Genomic DNA, 20,586 nt, shown 5'->3' with positions numbered 1-20,586 from the left:
AAACTGAAATGAAACCAAGACAAAATGTATTACTCACACATGACCACGGGAGGGCAGAGTTCTCACAGCACACACAATGCAGCAATACGCAGAAGTTCCAGCACAATGAGTAATCCCTTCTGCTGCTGGAGTTGTGCAGTTGTGCAGTGTTGTACCAGCAGGTGGCAGAAGAATCGATCAATTAAAAAGCCTGGTGAGTAAAAATCTTTAAACTGCCTGTTTCATAGCTGTATAAGTTGACAGGGTTTCAGAAAAAGAGGTTCACTCTTCATTTCGTTTCTGTGCTTGAGGGTTTTTTTCATTCTAGGAGATGGGGGGGGGGGGGGGGGCTGGAGAAGGTGGGACTTAGAGGAGGGGCGGTGCTTACGGTGTTTAAACTTGAACTAAACACACACACACAGCTGTTCTGTGTCTAAACCCAAGATCCACCTGTGCTTCACTTGAGCGCGTCGACGTCTGCAGCACAGGTGAGTCCGGATATTTCGTGGTTAATCAATATTAGAGCAGCTGCGCCACTAAACAGATGTTCAGGCAAATTGAACCATCTCACAGAAATTCATCTGTTTTCAGTGAGTACTTAATGTTTGTGCCTCAGAGTTTTTGTGGGAAAAAAGTGGTTCAGTTCTTATGAACCCAGTCTAAATACTGTACTCAATACTATTACAGTCCTGAGGGGACTTAATGTGTGTTTGTTTGAAATCTTTTGACAGGTTCAGTTAATGATTCAGTCAAATCAAGAAAGAAAGAATTACTTTTCTTCACAATGATGTCATTTTCACAGAATGATAAATATAAACATTGTTTAGCCTACTTTTTATTTTTTATTTTTTAGCTGACCTGTTAAGTGTTCAGACAGTTTCTCAACATTATTGAATGAATTGAAATTAATCTATTGCACTGATCTCCATTTTCCTTGTTATCATTATTTAATGGCCAATATTAACATAAGGTGTGAGAGCGTGTTTGCATTTGCTTTCTGCACTGGGGCAGTCATGCTTAATACAGAAACAAACAGGCCTTCCCTAAAAAAGGCATAGCATTGTCAAAAATGTCTTTATGAGCCGCAGCATCGGTTCAAGGGAACTAAGGGGCGCAACAACAACCCTGTAGTATATTATCCCTCCTTCACCAGACTTTACCGTTGTCACAGTGCTGTCAGGCCTGTAATGTCTTCCCACCGACTCATCCTTCAGACTGACAGATAGTTAAGTATCACTCCACGCAATATGTTTCCCCTACTCCACAGTGCAGTGGCAGTGTGCTTTCCACCTTTCCACCTGACACTTGGCATGGTGCTAGATAAGGTAAGGCTTAGGACATCAAGCAGTATAAATCTATAGCCATTTAGTAAACAGAGCTACGCTTCTCAGAAAGTTGCTGTGGTTCCTTAATTCCTTCCTTGGCAATAATAGGCCACCATTGACAATTGATCATGTAATAAAGGGAGGGAAAAAATTTTTCGCAAACTGACTTGTTGCAACAGAAGCGTCCTTCCACGCTTGAATTCAGTGAGTTTCTTAGAAGGACCCATTTTTCACATGAAAGTCTGTTAGGTGCTTGCTTTTATACACCGGTGGACTGAATAAAACAGGTGAATTCAGAAATTGTAAGGTGTTGTTTGTCCATACAGTGGAGACAGAAGCCACAGTTTCTCTTGAACTTAACTGTTATGATGTTCTTGTTGCGTGTGCGTACTATCTCTGTAGTTCTGCGAGGCAAAGAAGGAGGAGGAGTAGGAGGAGGTGACGGACCATGATGAGGGAAGGGGAGCAGAGGGAGGACAAAATCACACTCATTGCCATGGAAACCAAGCCAGAGAACAACTATGGAAGCATTACTATGGTAAAAGCATTTTGATTGTGACCCAATAATTGACAAACAATTTATTCATATAGTATATATCTTCATTAGTAACCCTACCACAACCTGAAAGATTCTGTAAAGGTTAAAATAGTTCAGGGTCTATGTTTCTCTTGAGGGCCCCAAGCATTTACCTGGTTCCATCTCAGAAAGTTATGTATTGATTTCCATTCAGCTGATGGTTGGGTCAGAGTTTTAAATTTAATCTGATATTTCCTTTTTTTATCTTTAGAAAATATATATTTATTTGCTTTTATCTTTTATTTCAATTATTTCTGAGACATTGTTTTATGTAACTGGATGGAAACTGTTAGCCTAAATCCGACAAAAGGCAAGAATAACATAAGGTTCAGTGTTTGCTTTAGTGTGGCTGCAGCAGGAAACAGGAAGTGTGTGATTAGGTGAGGCAGAGCGGCTCCACATAGATTAACACAGACTGAGTGATGAAACATTAAACAGTAGATGTTGGTGTTTTCTTTGTCTCACTACCAAGACTATCATCAGTCTCATTAACAACAATAGAGGCTCGAAACAGCAGGAAGACTCTAATCTGCACTGGCAGACTGAAAACACAGACTGATAAAGGGAATAAACAACCTTCTGACCCCTGAATGACCAACTTCACTCTACTGGTTCACTCACCCTGATCCCATCCAGCTGTTCTTGGAGAAACATCTGCATCAGTTTGTCCTCCACCTGCTTAGCAGCTGGTGATGGAGCATTTAGCCGCTAAAAAGGAGCAGGTGGAGACCAAACACAGAGCTAAAAGAGAAGTTAACCTTTGTTTCCAAAAACAGTCTGAAGATTTGATGTGTTAAAATGTGTAGCACTAAATTTAAAGTGACTTTTGCACCCACATGACTTAACATACATAATGCAGAAATACAAATTTCATTCATTCATTCATGATGCAGTAAAAATCCCTTAACTAATATACTGTGACTGCAGCAAAGTCATTTGACCAGTGAGTGCTGTGTGAATGCTGAGCCTGATTTTAGCAGATCACATACAAAGCATTGCTCTCAGTTCTTAAACATCCTGGGAGCCAGCGTCAAGAGATCAGACAGCAGGGAAAGAAGCTATAACATTAAAAGTCTTAAAGACTCATAACAGTTCACCTCAGAAAGACTGTGTCACATTCAGTCTTCAGGTGTTGTTTATCATCCAGGTGAACAGTTTCCTCAGTCTCCATGACCCAGAATCCATCTAACAGGTGAATTTTACCTGTGCTGTTTTTGTTGGGGGTTTTTTTGTTTCCCAGAATGCACCTGTTGAGCCCCAGGACAGGAACGTGTTCAGAGATGGGTCAACTCGAATTGGTGAGTAGAACAAACACGGTGCTGCTGAGTCAACATTAGCGGACAGGACAGGAAGACAAAGAGCAAACAGTGAGGAGGAGCAGAGTGATGAGCCATCAGCAAATGACCTCTGACCTTTAACACGCCTGAACAGGTGTGACAGCTGCAGAGTCTGACCTCTGCTCTGTCCACCACACAGGTGTTTCTAATTAAGTGCTTGCTTAGCGTTACTGTGACATCATCACAGAGCAGCCAATAGCACACGGGCTAGTCTCAGCACTGATGACCTGGTTTAAACGCCATGTTCCTGTTGGGCAGATTTCGTGCTGGTTTGGGAGGAGCCTCGGGGTCCACAGAAGGGGGAGAATGGAGGTGAAAACCCCACCCACGTGAAATGGAGGGAGGATTTTCTGAACAGACTGAAACACGCTGGACTGCTGTACGAACAGGTGAGCAAAACATGCACACCTGTAAACACAGCTGAGCTTCAATGAGATGTCCTAAGGTCAGACAGACGTCAAGACAAACAGGAGGGTGTTTGACGAGCGAGGCTGTCAACTGATCAATTCCTCCACATGACCAGGGAATTTCCTTAAGTTAACATTTACGCAGACACTTTGGAAGTTTGTGTGAGAGTTCAAACATATATCCAAATATGCAGCTGAATAAACCCTTCCCACGGTAAATCACTGTACCACTGGGTCATCAACACTGATGACACATGCACACACATTTAGCAGAGAGGTGAAGTCAAACAGAGCTCCTGAACTACGCTCCGAGTTACTGTAAATAAGAGCAGTAAAACAAAGTAAAAAGCCTCATATACACCTGTTCAACCAGTAGAGCCACAATAAAGTGTGTGTGTGCACGTGCGTGCATATGTGCATACGTGCATGCGTGCGTGTTTATGTGTGTGAGACAGAGTGCTAGGTGACATCGAATGGATTTTTTTCTATTTTTCTATTTTTCTTGTCTATCACCTGATATGAACGAATTAAGATGCCTCTGGTACTGATCACATGAATGTATGATGGTGTTTTGTATAGGCTACCTGTTGCCATAGCATGCTTGTGCACATATTTTTTCCTTTTCTTATTGAGTGTTTTACTATGTAATGTTTTTTGAATATTGTGCACTTAAGATGCGTCGCCTGTTTGATCATGTGACCCATGAGTATATTAGAGGCTCGCTGCTTTCACCTGTGTTAGTCTGAGGAAGGGTCCTTGAACGCGAAACGTTACACTCCCCCCTTGGGTGATAATAAGTTATTGCTCCGGAGCTTTTGCTGGTGTGCGGACTTTTCCTTTTTCATCAGACAGAGTGCTAGGGCCATGTTTAGGGTAAGAAGGAATAAATGAAGTCATAATAACCAAAGTGAAAGTCAATGTAAAAATCACAATTTTCATACATATTTTTATCAACTCAATCTTTTCAATGTCATGATGATGATGATGATGATGATGATGATGATGATGATGATGATGATGATGATGATGATGATGATGAACCAAAAGATGAAGAGTCCCTTAGACCTATGTCACAGTAGAACTTCACAGGAAGGTCCTTGTTCCTTTATGATATTTGCCATCTGATCCTAGAAACGTTGTGTTGGACGGAGGTGATTGAATTGTTCCTTCCGTCTCTGTCCACAGAGGGAAGTCATCCAGACGAAGGTGAGGATTTGTTTTGCCCTCCTCAGTGCTCCATGGAGCGTCCTGTGCTACTACGCTGAGGAGATCAGTCTGAGAGTCCCTCTGCAGGTAACACACCTCATCCTCCACCTGAACTTCCCAAACCCTGTCCAAGCCCAGACCACAGTCCTCACCTGTGTCTGTTGTGTCCTCCGTTCTCCTGTAGGTGGTCACTGCTCCAGCCATCATCTGGTCTCAACAGATGCTGTCCAAGCTGTCCCTCCCCAACCCCATGTCCCTCGATGTCCCCAACCCACCACCTGACTACTACACCTGTCAGTTTAAGACCAACAAGCTGCAGAGGTGAGCAGCATCACAAGAATATCGCTCGTCCATTATTTCATCTTTTATCCAAACTTTTTCTTCATCTCCTAAATGTAGTTTAAACACAGAAACACTGAAATAGTAAAAGACGTGCAAGTGGCCAGTGTGACAACAGTAAACCCACCTGTCTTCTGTCTGCAGGTTTCTGGGCAGCGACAACCAAGAGACGTTTTTCAAGACAACGCAGAGACACCAAGTGGTAAGTTCAGAAACCGCAGACATACAGTAGTATGTGACATGCAAGTGAACACAGGCGTGGTAGAGCTTGTTACTTAACATGAGGAAAGTGTCCAGATATGAGGAAAGTTTCCATAGTCCAGGTTTTAAAGGGGAACTATTCAAGTCGATCACTTTTCCACCGTTTTGGTCGCTTTTTTTTGTCTCTACGGAGCTCCCCCTACAGTTTCAGAGTGCATTTTTTCTCTGTCGTAAAAACGCACCATTGACCCTGCTCATGTGCTGCTCCCATGTGTATATACTCAATTTCCCTACGGGGACAAATAAATTACTACTACTACTACTATTTGTTTTCACCAAAGCCTGCGAGAAGGAGGGTAACATAAACAAGAGTTTACAGATTACCAGGCTTGTTTGTGTCGTAGCGGCGTAAAGCAGTCCATGTTTTCTTGCGAGACAAGATCTGGGACATCGGGTCAGAGGTGCTGATCTTGCAAGGTTGGTTTTCAGTGAGAGACACTAGGTGGAAGGCAGAGAGCCCCCATTGTCCCTGTCATTCACAATTCTGAAGCTGTTTAATTAAGGTAAAAATCTTGCACAGTTCCTTTTTAATGTGTCAACACCAGGACACCTGTGTTCAGAACATGATGTGATAACTTACTGAACCCATGTACACGTGGGAAATGTTGTCCAGTGTTTGCCAATGGACAACTCCTAAACATATGGGCCATGTGCATCTGGGAACTCTTGTCATCCAGTGTAACTGCAAGTGTGTGAGTGTGTGTTGTTGTGGGATCTTTGTTCTTTAAACAGAGAAGATTACTTTCAGTTTTCTGTTCCCAGCTAAATGTCAAAATAATAATCAAATTGAATCTGTTCATTTTGTCATGCACAGCATTTTCTCCTATAAGCTACAGAATGGAAAAACAGGTGGAGCAGGTGCAGGTTTGTCGTATTGCTATTTTAACAGCAGGAAAATCCACCACAATCAGGAGAGTGTTTTTCAACTTCACATTTAATAAACCAACCACAGCACCGTGTCACATTTAAAAACCAGGCACGCTGCTCCTTGGCATGTTGCTGTTATCATGACTCAGCGTTTCACACAGTTAGAATCCATTTGCAGTTAGTTGATAGTTGTCAGAGATCAGAGAGTCCAGTCCCGACTCAGGCAGCGGCTCTGTTCACTGAGGTCTGAGAAGAGCTGAGAGAATCAACACACTGCTCACAGCTCCACAGTAAAGTAGGCTAACAGCTTACATCACATCTTTAGAAATATGTAATGGTATATGATGGGATTGGGAAGAGTTAACATCTTCAGTTTGTTATAAAACCAATGACACCATGACACCTGACGACCTTTTATAAACACGTCACAAAGAAGCAGCAACTTTCTGAGACTGCACTGCCATGTTCCTCCTGACTCATCCCAACAGTGTGGAGTGTGTGTCAGCAGCCAATATTAGCAGATACTACTTTAAAATATGCCCTTAAAACAATAGGGAAATACTGATATCTGGCATCTGGAGGGTTAACAAACTCTGAGCTAAAACCTGAACTTTAGGTTGACTGACCCTGAGCTGTCACATTCTGAGTTAATTTGACCCTGAGTTAAGCTTGTGCACAAGGAGATGAAAAGCCCTCATCTGTGGAACAAAGATAACATGATTCACCATGGCAACAAGCAAAAAAAAAGCCTTGTCCCTCCTACTTCTCACCAGTGGAGTTAGACTTTATGAATGCTGACGCACAATATGAGCATGTATTCCAAAATTCCTCTTGTTGATAACCAAGACAATATATTAAGCCATAAAAAGTATTGACTTGAGTGTTCCACTTAATCAATATTTATTCTGTGTGTGTGTTTGTGCAGGGGCAACTCAACAGGCAGCAACTAAAGATGAACTATAAAAACGTAGTTCAGATGGGTGTGGTAGAATTTCATCGCACGCGTTCGTGATGTTGTTTAACCTGCCCCAGTGGCTGATATCAGAATAAAAATTACTTTATTGATCCCAACAGGGAAATTATTTTGCTACAAGTCTCTCGAACAGAAAACGTAACTAGAAAATTCTCAGTTTTTCAGCTGTCCCAACCCTGCCTGTATTTAATATTGTCTATTTAAAAGCAAGACCTAAATGTCTTTACATACACATAAGTCTCCAGATTTGTGTTGGATATGTTCAAATGTGTCTCCACTGTAACGTGATGGGGATGTGTGTGTAGTCTACGCATGGAATCACACCTGGAAATAAACTGATTGATAAGTGCATCGAGTCTATATCTAAGTATATTAGATGTTTCAGTGACGTTTCTTACAGATAGACGGTTGCTTTGGTCATTACCAATGCCATGTGAGTGATCTGAGGCCGGTGCAGAAAAAACATTGAAACAAATACTTATTGAGTAATGATTAAATTCCAATCGAGGTCTAATAACCCTATCCCAAGCCCCGACTGAGATTTTTTGTCGAGTATACGTGCTTCAATATCACTTGGTTCTTCCACAAAAAGAGGATGCCATATCTACCACTGCTTTCAGTCTGCAGGCTTCAGATAAAGAGAGAGAGACTCAGGATTGGTTGGACAAAACCTGCCAGCGTTCAGTTTTCACTGAACATGCTCTCTGAAACAGGGTCCTGCAGTGAGCAGGGTTTGGGTCTTCACAGACTCCTCTGATTGGCTCAGAGATAGAAACCCGCTAAATCGAATTCCAGGATGTTTCAGTCAACAGGCGGACGCTGCTGGCGGCGACACCTCTTCCTCAAACATTATCTGCAAACAGACACACATCCTCAAACACACACTGTCTGCAAACACACAGAATCTAATAGCACGGACGGTCAGCAAACACTGAAATACAATTCTGGGGAAAATGTGTGAAAGTTTCCTAGTTACGACGACTGAAGATTAGTCTTATGTGGGACATTTATTTGCAGGTCAGACCCTGGGACTTTATTGTGTTAGGAAGTTAAAGCATGAAATCCACACTCAGCACTATTCTGAAATCACCAGGATGCATCCTATCAAATCAAAGGAGAAAATGCCGACTCATAAAAGAGTCATAAAGGCTGTCAAGATGTCACTCACAGTTTGAATTTCCTCTTTGCTTGGTTTTCCCTTCCTGCCTCTCATCTCTCTGAAATACATCCTGGTTAATTAAAAATGTAATTAAAAGCGTACTTATACCTTTGTAACAGAGATGCAGCCTCTCCCAGTTGTTAAATATAATTTGCTCCTCATTCTGAAATGTCCAAAATAATGTGGCACAGGACTCAAATCATGTCAACAACTTCATTTTATTTATCGCTCAGTTCACTCCTCTCCACATGTTCGCCTAACAGAAGTATTTTTGGAAATGAAGCATGCTGCCTCAATTTGTGAACCACGTCATCCCAAAGTTGGACAACGGAAAATTGTATAACAATTGGACATACTGACATTTTCTTTATGAATACACATGTCACACACAACACATTCTGGTAAAGAATTAGCAGGACTGTTTTATACTGCTTTATATTTAAGAAATATCCACCCTTAATATCAAGTTTGTCACTATACAATAAGTACTGTACATTCAACTGACTCAACTCAACATAATATATGCTTGCTGGATTAGGTTTAACTACTTGGTTAGGGATAGAAAACGATGAAATAAGTACTCCTTCAACATTTGACAGACTAAGTGGTCATGATTAGTTCAGTATAGTAATGACATGGTTTACTCACAGTTGAACACTCTTGCATAAAACAAGAAACCGAACTGCTGGTGCCATGTGTGGATTCATCAACCTACCACAACTTCACCTCACACTCACATCTCCCTCTCTGCTCCTGTCATAATTACTTCAGCCACAAGATGTCGCCTAGCAAGAAGACCAAATTATGGCTCATAATGAGCTGCTGAACAATGAACAGTACTGGAGGACAGTCCTCACTCTCCATGTTTTCTTACAACATTACTGAGATGTAATGTATCGACATCCTGATGTGAATTTATATCTGGATTAAACATGTTTAAAACAATACCATGTCAAGAGGTTTTACAAATGCTGCAACTGTTAGACTTAGTAAATACAGAGAAGCTGCTGCTGTGACACAGGTTAACAGGTGAGCTACAGATAGTAGTCTGCTGTCTGGTTTGACCCTGAGGTCACCTGCAGCTCACATCACCTGTCAAATCAGGCCAAGTCAAACTGGTTCGCACCTATTGCTTCCTGTTTGAACACTTCTCCACCCTATAATCAATGATTGGACTATTGAGACTGGTGTGATTTTGATCACATTTGATTTGACTTTGTTTGAGGAAGTCCTACATTAGGTGGAGCTTAGCTGTCCCACATTATGGCAACAACATTTCATCTCTTTGTGTGTGTTATCATTCTACATATCACAACAATGATCTTATTGACAGGGACAGCTGGAAAATACATGACCAGTTAGACTAAATCAAGATAAATGTCACGATTTAGTGATTTAAATTACATTTCAGAAAAGTCTTGATTTCAAACTCAGATCCACTTTAAACCCTTTGAAATATGAAACTTGCCATTACACTGTAAGATTAACATTTCTTTTTTTCTCAACAATTAACAAACATTTGTGTGCACATCTAACATCATCCGTTGTTATTATCTGTTATAAAGCTTATGTTTGAAATAATATTATTAGTAGTAGCCTACTATAATTACTTCAAAATTTAAACAAAATTGTAAGTAGCCTACTCATAGGCTACATAATGAACTAGTCTCAAACTTTAAATCACCACATGTGATTACAATTCCTTTCTGATTCAAGTTTAATACAGATAACCAGTTTCCTGTCTTAAATAAGTGTCTTAGCTCCTTGGAAACCTCAGGGAAATCACCAAGGAAAGACACATTGAGTCAAAGTATTAGCATCAGGTCACAGGGTTTGGTGGACCAGAGGAGACATGAGGACCTGATCTAAAGTCGGTGTGTCTTGTCTTTCCAGCTGTATGAGATTCTGGCCAGGACTCCATACGGGTCATCCAAGAAGGGACAGGTGGGGATCGACCGCCTGCTGAACGAGCAGGTCTTCACTGCTGCCTACCCTCTGCATGAGGTGAGTTCCTCCAGAGCTCAGATCAGTGTCCGAGAGCGAGAAACTCTCAGTCCTGTTTCCATGGAGATGAAGATTATGATCAACTATCTGTAACCGCCTCTTCACACTTAATTAAAGCAGAAGTAAGTGGTCCGGTCGTTTTCGCTAATGCTGCGTTCCAGGCAGGCTTTTGAAATCGTAAATTACAGCTTCAAGTCACAACTTACGACTTTGTAGCGTTCCAGGCAACCCACTCGTGTTTTTCCGACCTGTTTTACCGGTGAAAGTCACTATAACGGCCACTCGTAACTTCCGACCGGTGAACTCGTACCAGATCGAACTGGTACCACTTCACGGTCGGAAAAATACGAGTTTCCTTGAACGCACCATAACAGTCCTCGTCCCTACGTCACCACATTCACGGCGTCCCTTGGCTGCACACACAGCCCTGCATGCCGTTCTCTCTCCTCATTGGATAAAAACTGTAGGATACGAAATGTTTTCTCCTCGACTCAGAGCAGAGCAGAGGGACTGGGAGACCCGTGTTTCAGACCAAACACTCTATGTAAGTGATTGCTGTCGGAAGATATAACTATTTAAGACTTATATTAACACAAATATATCACTTACTTCTGCTTTAACATAGGTTTTCATAAGACCACAAAGGTATCCAAACCGACAGTCAGACTCATTTATATTGTGTGTTTAAAGGGTGGGTTTCAGCTGCCGACCAGCCCAGTGCCACCTGAGTCTTTGAGCCTACGACAGATACTGTACGGCTACTGGGCCCAGTGGTCCCGCTGGAAAAACTACCAACCTCTGGATCACATCAGGGAGTACTTTGGAGAGAAGATAGCCCTTTATTTTGCCTGGCTCGGTAACTATAGCAACAATACCACTAATGAAATACTGACATTCGTCAGCTCTTTCAACACTGACCGTTTCTCAAGTTCATTAAAAACATATGGCTTTTTGTGCACGCCACTGACTGCTGGTATTTATGGTAAATGTCTGGCTTTAGGTTTTCATGGTAACATTAACAGGAGGTTTCTTTGGTAGCCTAGCTCTCTGGCTACATGTTTCTGTGATAACTGTACTGGACTATAGGTCTGCATAGTATCTGTGTCTGACTGCAGGTTTCTACAATGGCTGGCTGTTGCCAGCGTCTCTTGTGGGGACGCTGATCTTCCTGTTCGGGTTTTGGCTCATGGTCACTGATGTTCCAGCGTAAGTAGCCTATAAACCGTGTCCAACATGCTAATATGTTTGATCATGACCTCACAGTGATTATGACCTTTGATGTAGGAAGGAGGTGTGTGACAGTGAAAACGACTTCACCATGTGTCCAATCTGTAACATCTGCCTCCACTGGAACTATTCCAGCATCTGCATGACATACAAGGTGGTACCTGTCTTCAACTGCCTGTCTCTCTGTACACCTAGCCTACCTGTCTCTCTGTACACCTACCTGTGTCTCTGACCATCTGTCCGTGCCTGTCTCTCTGTCCACCTGCCTGTCTCTCTTCAGGCGGGTGTCCTGTTTGATAATGGAGGAACAGTGTTCCTCAGTGTCTTCATGTCCCTGTGGGCCGTCACCTTCCTGGAGTACTGGAAGAGAACCTGCTCAGCTCTTTCTCACCGCTGGGACTGCTCCGACTTCGAGGACATTGAGGTTCCTGTCTCACTCCCTTCTCACATCTGTCTCAGAACATGAAATAATCAAAGGACTGAACTGTGAACCAGTGTGTGTAAAGAATGAAGCACAGTATATGAGGGTTTAGCTCATTTTCCATGTAGTCTACAGTTTATCTATCTATAATCCAAAGTTTGATCGCTGTGCGAACCCTCACCATCCTCCACAGGAGCGGCCTCGTCCAGAGTTCACAGCCATGGCACCGATGACTGTGAGGAACCCAGTGACTGGAGCAGAGGAACCTTACTTTCCTGATAAGACACGACTCAACAGAACGCTGACGGGCTGTATGGTCATCATCACCATGGTGAGTCGCCTGACTCTTGACTCTGACTCTCTGGCTGCAGGTCTGTGGGGGGTTACAGTTAACTAATTTTAAAATTAGTATGTTAAATGACTATTTCCTAACTGGAGCATACATCTGGGCATGGATATCAGTATGTGTACACACTGCAGGTGCGATATGTACAGTAATGACCACAGTGTAATGGACATACAATAGGGCAGATCCATGCAGTGATATGAACATGACACACATGTGGGAACTAACTGCAACTTCTGTGAAAAACGAAGTAGGACTTCTCGCTGTGTCTTTTCAGGTTTTTTACTGACGAAAAAAACACTGTCACAGTACAATAACACGACTACTAACAGGACATAAACAATCTCAGACTAATCTCACTTCTTCCAACTGTTTACCAACTGTTCAAACTTTGACCTCCTCTCAACGGACACGTAAACAAACAGAACGCCCCTTGTGGTTTAATCGTGCAACATCACATATCAGTTATATATGAAATCATGTATGGAATTAACTTACTTTTACTCAGTATTTTAATATTATCTATCTAATATATCTATCATGAAATAGAATCTATAAATAAATAATGATTTCTAAATAATAATGAACAAGGATACAACAACACGTGTTTTAATCTCTATTATTAATAACATCTATTGATATCAAAACAGAGAAAGTGAGTTGGGAAGTGACTCATATGAACACAATTACACGTAAATGCATACATTATCTCTGATGTTGCCTGACTGACTCCTACCAGCACAGGCTGCAAAGCTGTTCAGTTGTGGTTACGGCGCTTCTTGCTCTCTGAGATGCCACCCACTACAAGAGTTACTTCTGCCCCCTTGCATGCATTGCATTCCTCTTAGGGCACAAAATTATACAAAATACACATCCCCACAATAAAAAATAAACCATTCATGCTGTGTAAATCAACAGGGTAAAGTTAATCTTCCTGTTTCCTATGTGCAGATTACTGTGGTGTTGATGTTCCTCATCGCCATCATCCTGTATCGTGCCATCCTCACCATCATCATCTACAACTCTGAGGACGCCTTCCTCAGCCTCTCTGTGAGTACATGTCATGACATAAATTATAGATTTAATCAATTGATAGATTTAATAAATTAAAATGTAATCAATTTTTTTTTTCTCCTTTTCCTGTGTGTGTGTGTTTTCAGGCCCAAAAGATAGCTAGTATAACAGGATCAGTGTTGAACCTGTTGGTGATCCTTATGTTGTCCAGGGTTTACACTGCGCTGGCCCACATCCTCACTCGCTGGGGTGAGTCACATTTTTGTTCATCTTCACCCTCCTCATCCTCAGTTTTAGCCTTACATTTTTTTGAATTTTTAATTATATGATTTTCAATTAGTTTATTTAGTCACTTATTAGTTTATGTCAGTTTATGTAACCTTGAACATGACTTTATAGGATAATACAAGATTATTTTATTGCACATTTTCTACATAGTAGCCTCGTAAATCAGCCGCTCCCGGAAATGCAATTAATTTCATTTCTGAGGGAGAGCCTGGCCTCATCCACGCTGTAAGCGTTTGGCCTGAAACCCTCAGAAGGCCGAGCCAATCAGCGTCGCCGTCGCCACTGTGATTGACACAGCACGTTGGCCAATCAGAGACCGACTGGTGCAACGCCCCATCACTACACCAACTTGCTGATTGGCTGAATGGGGTTGTCTGTCAACGCTACTACAAAGATATTAAACCGTCTTTGCTACTACTCCCGCCCAGCTCCCACTCACCCCAAACGCTTACAGGGGAAATGAAATGAAATGCATTTCCGCGAGAGGCTGGTTTACGAGGCGATCTTACGATCTACATAGAGGTTTTTCATTTAGTTTTCTTCTACAAAAAACTGTTGAGAACTGAAATGCAGTATTTCTGTGTTTAGGGTCTAGGTAGGGGTCAGCGAGTTTCTGTCTTGAAATTCATATGAAACTATCAACAGACAGCCCATAGTTATTGACAAATACCTTTAACAAAACCTTTGTGTATTTTTTTCTGTAGAAGCAGTTGTAAAAAAACAAAAACAAAACATAGAAACAGAGAAAAATATAAAAGTCATTGCTTGAAAGTTGAAACACATCTGCACAGAGTGAACATGCTAAAAAAAAGTGTGGGGAAATGAACTGCTCTAAGAGCTGCACTGAGAGAGATGAGAACAGTATTTGTCTTAAAGGATTCGACAGGTGAAACAAATCAGTGTCTAAATGCACTGTGTGGATTTATTGTGTATATTATGTGTAGACTGTATGTTGTAGGTGATATATAGACATTTCTCTTTGTTTCTGTCAGAGATGCATCGCACTCAGAGTAAATATGAAGACATGTTCATCCTCAAAGTTTTCATCTTCCAGTTTGTCAACTTCTACTCATCTCCAGTTTACATTGCATTCTTCAAAGGCAGGTGAGAACCACTCCAGCTAATCAGAGCAGGCCTCTCAGCTTTATCCCAAGAGGCTTTTTTATTGACCCAACCAACACCAACTTGTCTCTTATTTCTAACCTTCCTTTTATTTTCTAATCCTGTCTCTTTTTTGTTTCTTCTTTATGTATGTGGTTGATCTGACTGATTCTCAGTTTTCATTTTCAAAATAAAACTGATCAAACTACAACCCTAGGTCAGGGCCACAGGCTGTAAATAAAGAAAGACATGATGAAAACAACCAGAAGTTTGTAGCAAACTCTGTACAATGTTAGAGATCTCAAAGAGCTCGGATTTGTCAGGCTGTAATTGTTGAACTGTGTAGAGATCCGACATAAAATCATTACATTAACAAAATGCTACATAGATAATGTTTGTGTGTTTGTTTGTTTATTTGTTTGTCTCTGTTCAGGTTTGTCGGTTATCCTGGACACTACAATACTCTGTTTGGAGTTCGAAACGAAGACGTGAGTCTAAAGAACTTTATAATAGATTTATAAATGGTTTATGATAATGTTATTAATTTAGTTGGTTATGAATATGAAAGGACAATTATACACAAGTTACTGATGCAGGCAAGATCAAGTTAATGCTTTCTGCTCATTAATCTTACTAATGCATTACTGCCACTTCATATTGACTTTACAATAAGGCTCCTCTCATCAGTTACATGTGATAGCAAAAAAAAATGGTTGTAAACTGAGATGAAGAATTATGAGAATGATAATGGGGAGAATTCAGCTCAGTGATCAGCAGGCCACAGTTCAGTGTAAGCAGTTCACAAGGTAAATAACGGTCAACAAAGGTCACCAGAGAGCTTAAATCCCAAACTACACAAATCTCGTATATGGTAGAAAAATCCAGTACCTCTAACTCTAGTTTAAAACTGTTAGCTCTGCTCTTAACAATAATGATATTGATCTGCCTGGTGCAGTGATTTCCTGTTTTACTGATGTTTAGGGCGAGGCCATGTGTCATTGGTAATTTTTGCCTTTGTATTTGTTTGAGCAGCAATAGAAGTTTATTTCTGTGACTTTTTGTCAGTGTGGAGCAGGTGGATGTTTGATTGAACTGGCTCAGGAGCTGCTGGTCATCATGGTGGGAAAACAGCTGATCAATAACGCCCAGGAGTTCATCCTCCCGTAAACACACACACACAAACACACACAATCATGTGACATACTGTATTTAACACAGAAGATGTCAGAGCATATCATTTTTCTCATAAACTGAAGGCTGATTATTTGGCAGGAAGTTGAAGACATGGTGGCAAAAGAGGAGGCTGAGTAACCGACTGAGGGAGGTCAAGAAGGAGGAAGGAGAGCAGACTCTGAGGAAGGGGCAGCAGCAGGAGCAGGAGCAGGAGCAGGAGCAGGAGCAGCAGCAGGAGCAGCAGCAGGAGCAGGAGGAGCTCTCTCCCTGGGAGGCAGACTACCAGCTGCTTGTTTGTGAGGGACTCTTCAGCGAGTACCTGGAGATGGGTGAGTCTGGTCTAGCCGATGCTCCTGGATCTGTTTCTTGTAAATGTGACCCACGACTGTGACTTCTCCTCTTCCTCCTCTCAGTGCTTCAGTTTGGTTTCATCACCATCTTCGTGGCAGCGTGTCCTCTTGCTCCTCTCTTTGCTCTCATTAACAACTGGATTGAGGTTCGACTGGATGCTCAGAAGTTTGTGACCGAGTATCGACGACCGGTGGTGGAGCGAGCTCAAGACATAGGCATCTGGCTCCCCATCCTGCAGTTCATCACACATGCTGCTGTCCTCAGCAACGTAAGACCAAACCCACATGTCTGTCTATGTGAGGACAGTTTTTCCCCCTCCTCAAAGAGCTTTGTAACACGGTCTTGACTTCTTAGGCTTTCCTCATTGCCTTCACCTCGTCCTTCCTGCCCCGTCTCTACTATCGCTACACCAAAGACAGCTCGCTCAGTGGCTTCGTCAACTTCACTCTGGCAATATCACCACACGACTACAACCAAAACCACACACCCTGCTGGTAGGCAACATTACCACACAACTGCAGCCTGTTGCTAAAGAAGCTGAACGAGGTCTACAGCCTGTCCAATGATTGAACTCTCTGTCAGACATGTGACTCCCTCACAACACATCTGCTGCAGGTTCTCACAACACAACAGAGGTGTTTCCAAAAGTCATTAAACGGGCCTGAATCTGACTGGGACTGTCTAAAATTGTTTCATTGTTCCAGCAGGTTCATCACTTTTTTATTCAGCTATTTTTTAAGTTAATTTGAACTACGGAGAGACAGGAAAAGACAATAAGGGATTAGGAATATGGCGCCCCCTGTTGTCTTCTGAAAACATGTTTGTGTATCTGCATGTGTTGTGAATTGTTGCAGCGCATGTCAAGTTGATAAAGATGTTTTCTGAATTTGCAGCACATTTGTGTCTTTGAATGTGTTCTCTTAATTTGCAGTGCTTTGGGCTCTTAACACCATCTGTAATACTGCAGGTGTTGCAGTGGTTATTAGTCTGGTGGAACCAATCACAGCACAGTTTGAAAGAGTTTGTCCCAACACAGCGGAGGTGATTTGTTTGATGACATTGTTTTCCCTCTTTGCAGGTATAGAGGTTTCAGGGATGAAAGTGGTGAATACACACCTGAGTACTATCAATTGCTGGCTGCACGACTCAGTTTTGTCATCATCTTTGAGGTCAGTTTCTCTCACACATCAGGTTAATTAGTAGAATATTGTTTTCAAAATGTTTTTGGTCATACTTTTGGTTCTCCTCCCTGTCACAAATAGTATTGGTGATACTTTGGTCATTTACTGACTGAGAAATCGCCTGAGGTTCATTGATCATGAAGAAAGCTTCAGGTCTGGATCCTGGTGAGTTTCAGGTGTGACTGGTGAAGGTTTTCCTGTCTTTCTCCCTCAGCATGTTGTCTTCTTTATCGGCCGCCTGATTGACATGATGGTTGCTGACATTCCTGAGGAGGTGGAGATGAAAATTAGGAGGGAGCACTATATGGCTAAAGAGGCACTGGCTGAGAACCAGGTATGGTGAAACGGACCAAAGTTAATAGACACACAATCACATACACACACGTATATAGGACAGTATATGTATAGTGATAATTTGGTACAACATTATCTCTAGTTGGAGGTGTATCTGTACAAGTGATCAAGTTCATCACAGTGTATCTTAGGACACATAAGCTCTATCCCAATTCATGGGTTGCACCCTTCAGAGGATGTGGGTCTATGAAGGGAGCCCTTTATCGTTGCCATGTAGCTTTAAAGCTGAAAATACTCTAGATGAAGCTAAGGGATAAATATTGGATTGTATAGGTGGGTCATTTTTTAGTGAGTGTGTAAGACCTGATCAGAATCTATTGCAGATAATTTACACACTATTCATGAGTACACCACACAACCCCATGTCAAAAAACTTTCTATTATATAAATATATACTGTATATATAATCCTCAGGCTCAGTGCAGGTGATGTTTGTTTCTAGCACACAATCAGTCTTCAGATAGCTTGGCCCATGAGGGAACCACTTGTTGGAGCCATTGTTGCCCAGGAAAATAAGGACTCAAATCAGTCGGTCTTAAAATGAAGCTTTTTCAGGATCTGAACCCTCAGTGGGGACACTGTTATACTTTCAGTTAGAGGTTGGTTTCCAGTCTTGTCTTCTGTGCTTTCAGGCACTGGGGAAAACCATTATTCCTGGTGATACGAACACCAGCAACCTGCGACAACGTGGATCTAAACCTTCACCACCACCACAGCGCGAGTCTCCCCCACCCAACCTGGAGATCCCAGAGGAAACTCACACAAAAGACAGCTGATGAGTTGACGCCCAAGTGGATTCCTGGATGTCAACCCACTACCTCAGTATCGAAATCTAAAATGGCTGATTAGCCTCACTGACAGAATGACTAAACCACTGTGAGACCTCTGTACACCCTATAAGAACTTCCATAAACTGCGAGCAAGATGTGAATCTACAAGACAATTGCTAGATCTAACAATACAAGATTAATGCATGGTATGTAGAGGTGCTACCAAATATCTGCTGTACTTGAACATGATCTACAAGAGTGCTAAACCTCTACTGTACATGAGCCTTTCAAGGAATTTATTCTTGGCCAGACTGAACATTAATTTACCAACTTGTCTGTTCTCTGACTGTCATTAAGATTTATTCATCTACACTGTTACAATTTTTAGTTTGTCGTTCTCAACAGATTAGAATTTCTCATCCATTTGTGCAAACACTGTTTTAGGAAAAGAGTAAAGAACAATTCTCTACAAATCTGGACAAAATTCACTTGTGTATGTCTCACTGATCAAAACTGATTAGTTGATTCAAATGAAATTGCCTAACTCATAGCTCGTAAACATTCTTTCATTGTCTGAGCATCACCTGCAAAGTGATCAATTCGATTATCAAAATCTGTCATATGTATACACTACAAATATCTATGATGTGTTTGTGATGCCTGCTACAGTAAATATGTCATTGCAATAGAGAGTTTTAATGTACCATGAAACTGTTATGACAAATGCACTTGCAGTTTATATTATGTTAAGACTGTTTCAAGACACAGTGTAAAAGTAATCTGCATGAAAAATAGGTTCAACAAATATCCCTGGCCAGTTTTTTATATTTTGATGATATTTTATATTTGTACACACAGCAGAATTTTAAACAAATATGTTGTTCATTTATGCATGTTGCTGATAATTTGTGGAGAAGGATAAAAGTTGAATATATTGTGTAAATAAATATCTTATAGAGGTCCAGTGACTGAGTTTGTTCATTTATCCTCATCAGATCAACTGTTCTTGGAGAATCCTTCACAGTTCTTTCCAGACATGAAGCTTGAAATTGAAACCAAACGGTTCAGTGTTGGTTTCATCAGATTGGAAGACTGTCTTGTCTTTTAGTCTCAGATACTGTAGTTTAGGTATCATTTAGGAGAGGCTTTGTCTTGACACTCTGCCATGAAGCCAAGATAATGGTTGATCTTCTGGATGTTTATCCATCTCCACACAGGATCTCTGGAGCTCAACTGGAGAGAGCATCTGATTGGTCATTGGTCTGGCTCCAGCTCTAGAGGAGTCGGGTTGTTCCAAACTTCTTAGTTTCAGAATGACGAAGGCCTCTCTTCTTCTCAAGAACCTAAAATGCAACAGAACAATTTTCAAGCTTTTGCACAATCCACTAAGTACAGAGATATCACTGAAGTGGGCTGAACCAGCGCCTCCTTGCTGCTCCCAGGTCAAGACTGCATGACTGCAGTCTCACTTCAGTGATATCTCACCCTCCACCCTCTGGAATCACCCCACTCTTTGCTTACTTTCTTACTTACACATTTCCTTTTTCTGACAAAAACTTCCATGTAAACACGTGGTTGCAGATAAGACAGCAGAGCTGTAATATCTTTGAGGCCTGTGATTACATTAGTTGCCAGATTTTGATTTCAATGGTCTGTCAACTCACCCTTGCATACTTTATTTTCACTGGTGAAGTTGCTGTCACTGTGCAGCCCACCAGTGGTTCAGTCTGAAAACCACTTTCAACCCTGCCTCCTAAAAAAATTACATTTCTTTACATTTAAACTGCAACAGCAACAGACTAGAGGAGAAAATTAAAGGATTAATTAATTAATATACCTTGATTCTACAAGTCTACATGCTTATTTGGGTTGAGATATGGTGACTATCAAGGTCATAGTGTATGGGTCAATTGTCACATCAAACCA

At 41.5% G+C, this 20,586-nt stretch overlaps 1 protein-coding gene across 1 annotated transcript; it reads left to right on the top strand.

Moving 5' to 3' along the window:
* Positions 1-1,704: 1,704 nt before the first annotated feature.
* ano7 (anoctamin 7) lies at positions 1,705-18,666 on the top strand (the record flags this gene model as incomplete). Its single annotated transcript, XM_083985655.1, has 23 exons — positions 1,705-1,842; positions 3,122-3,179; positions 3,477-3,607; positions 4,811-4,918; positions 5,016-5,152; positions 5,315-5,372; positions 10,324-10,434; positions 11,125-11,290; positions 11,550-11,640; positions 11,719-11,815; positions 11,942-12,085; positions 12,276-12,413; positions 13,380-13,478; positions 13,589-13,691; positions 14,723-14,834; positions 15,265-15,319; positions 15,897-15,994; positions 16,104-16,333; positions 16,418-16,623; positions 16,710-16,849; positions 17,434-17,524; positions 17,751-17,870; positions 18,523-18,666. The coding sequence occupies exons 1-23, from the start codon at positions 1,753-1,755 to the stop codon at positions 18,664-18,666; spliced, it is 2,727 nt and encodes a 908-aa protein (XP_083841781.1). The 5' UTR covers positions 1,705-1,752.
* Positions 18,667-20,586: the final 1,920 nt, after the last annotated feature.

The sequence above is a fragment of the Trachurus trachurus genome (genome assembly GCF_905171665.1).
Source record: "Trachurus trachurus genome assembly, chromosome: 13".
NCBI classification, from domain to species: domain Eukaryota; kingdom Metazoa; phylum Chordata; class Actinopteri; order Carangiformes; family Carangidae; genus Trachurus; species Trachurus trachurus.
Note: the sequence above shows the minus strand (reverse complement) of the source record. Positions and strands in the feature narration are given on the sequence as shown.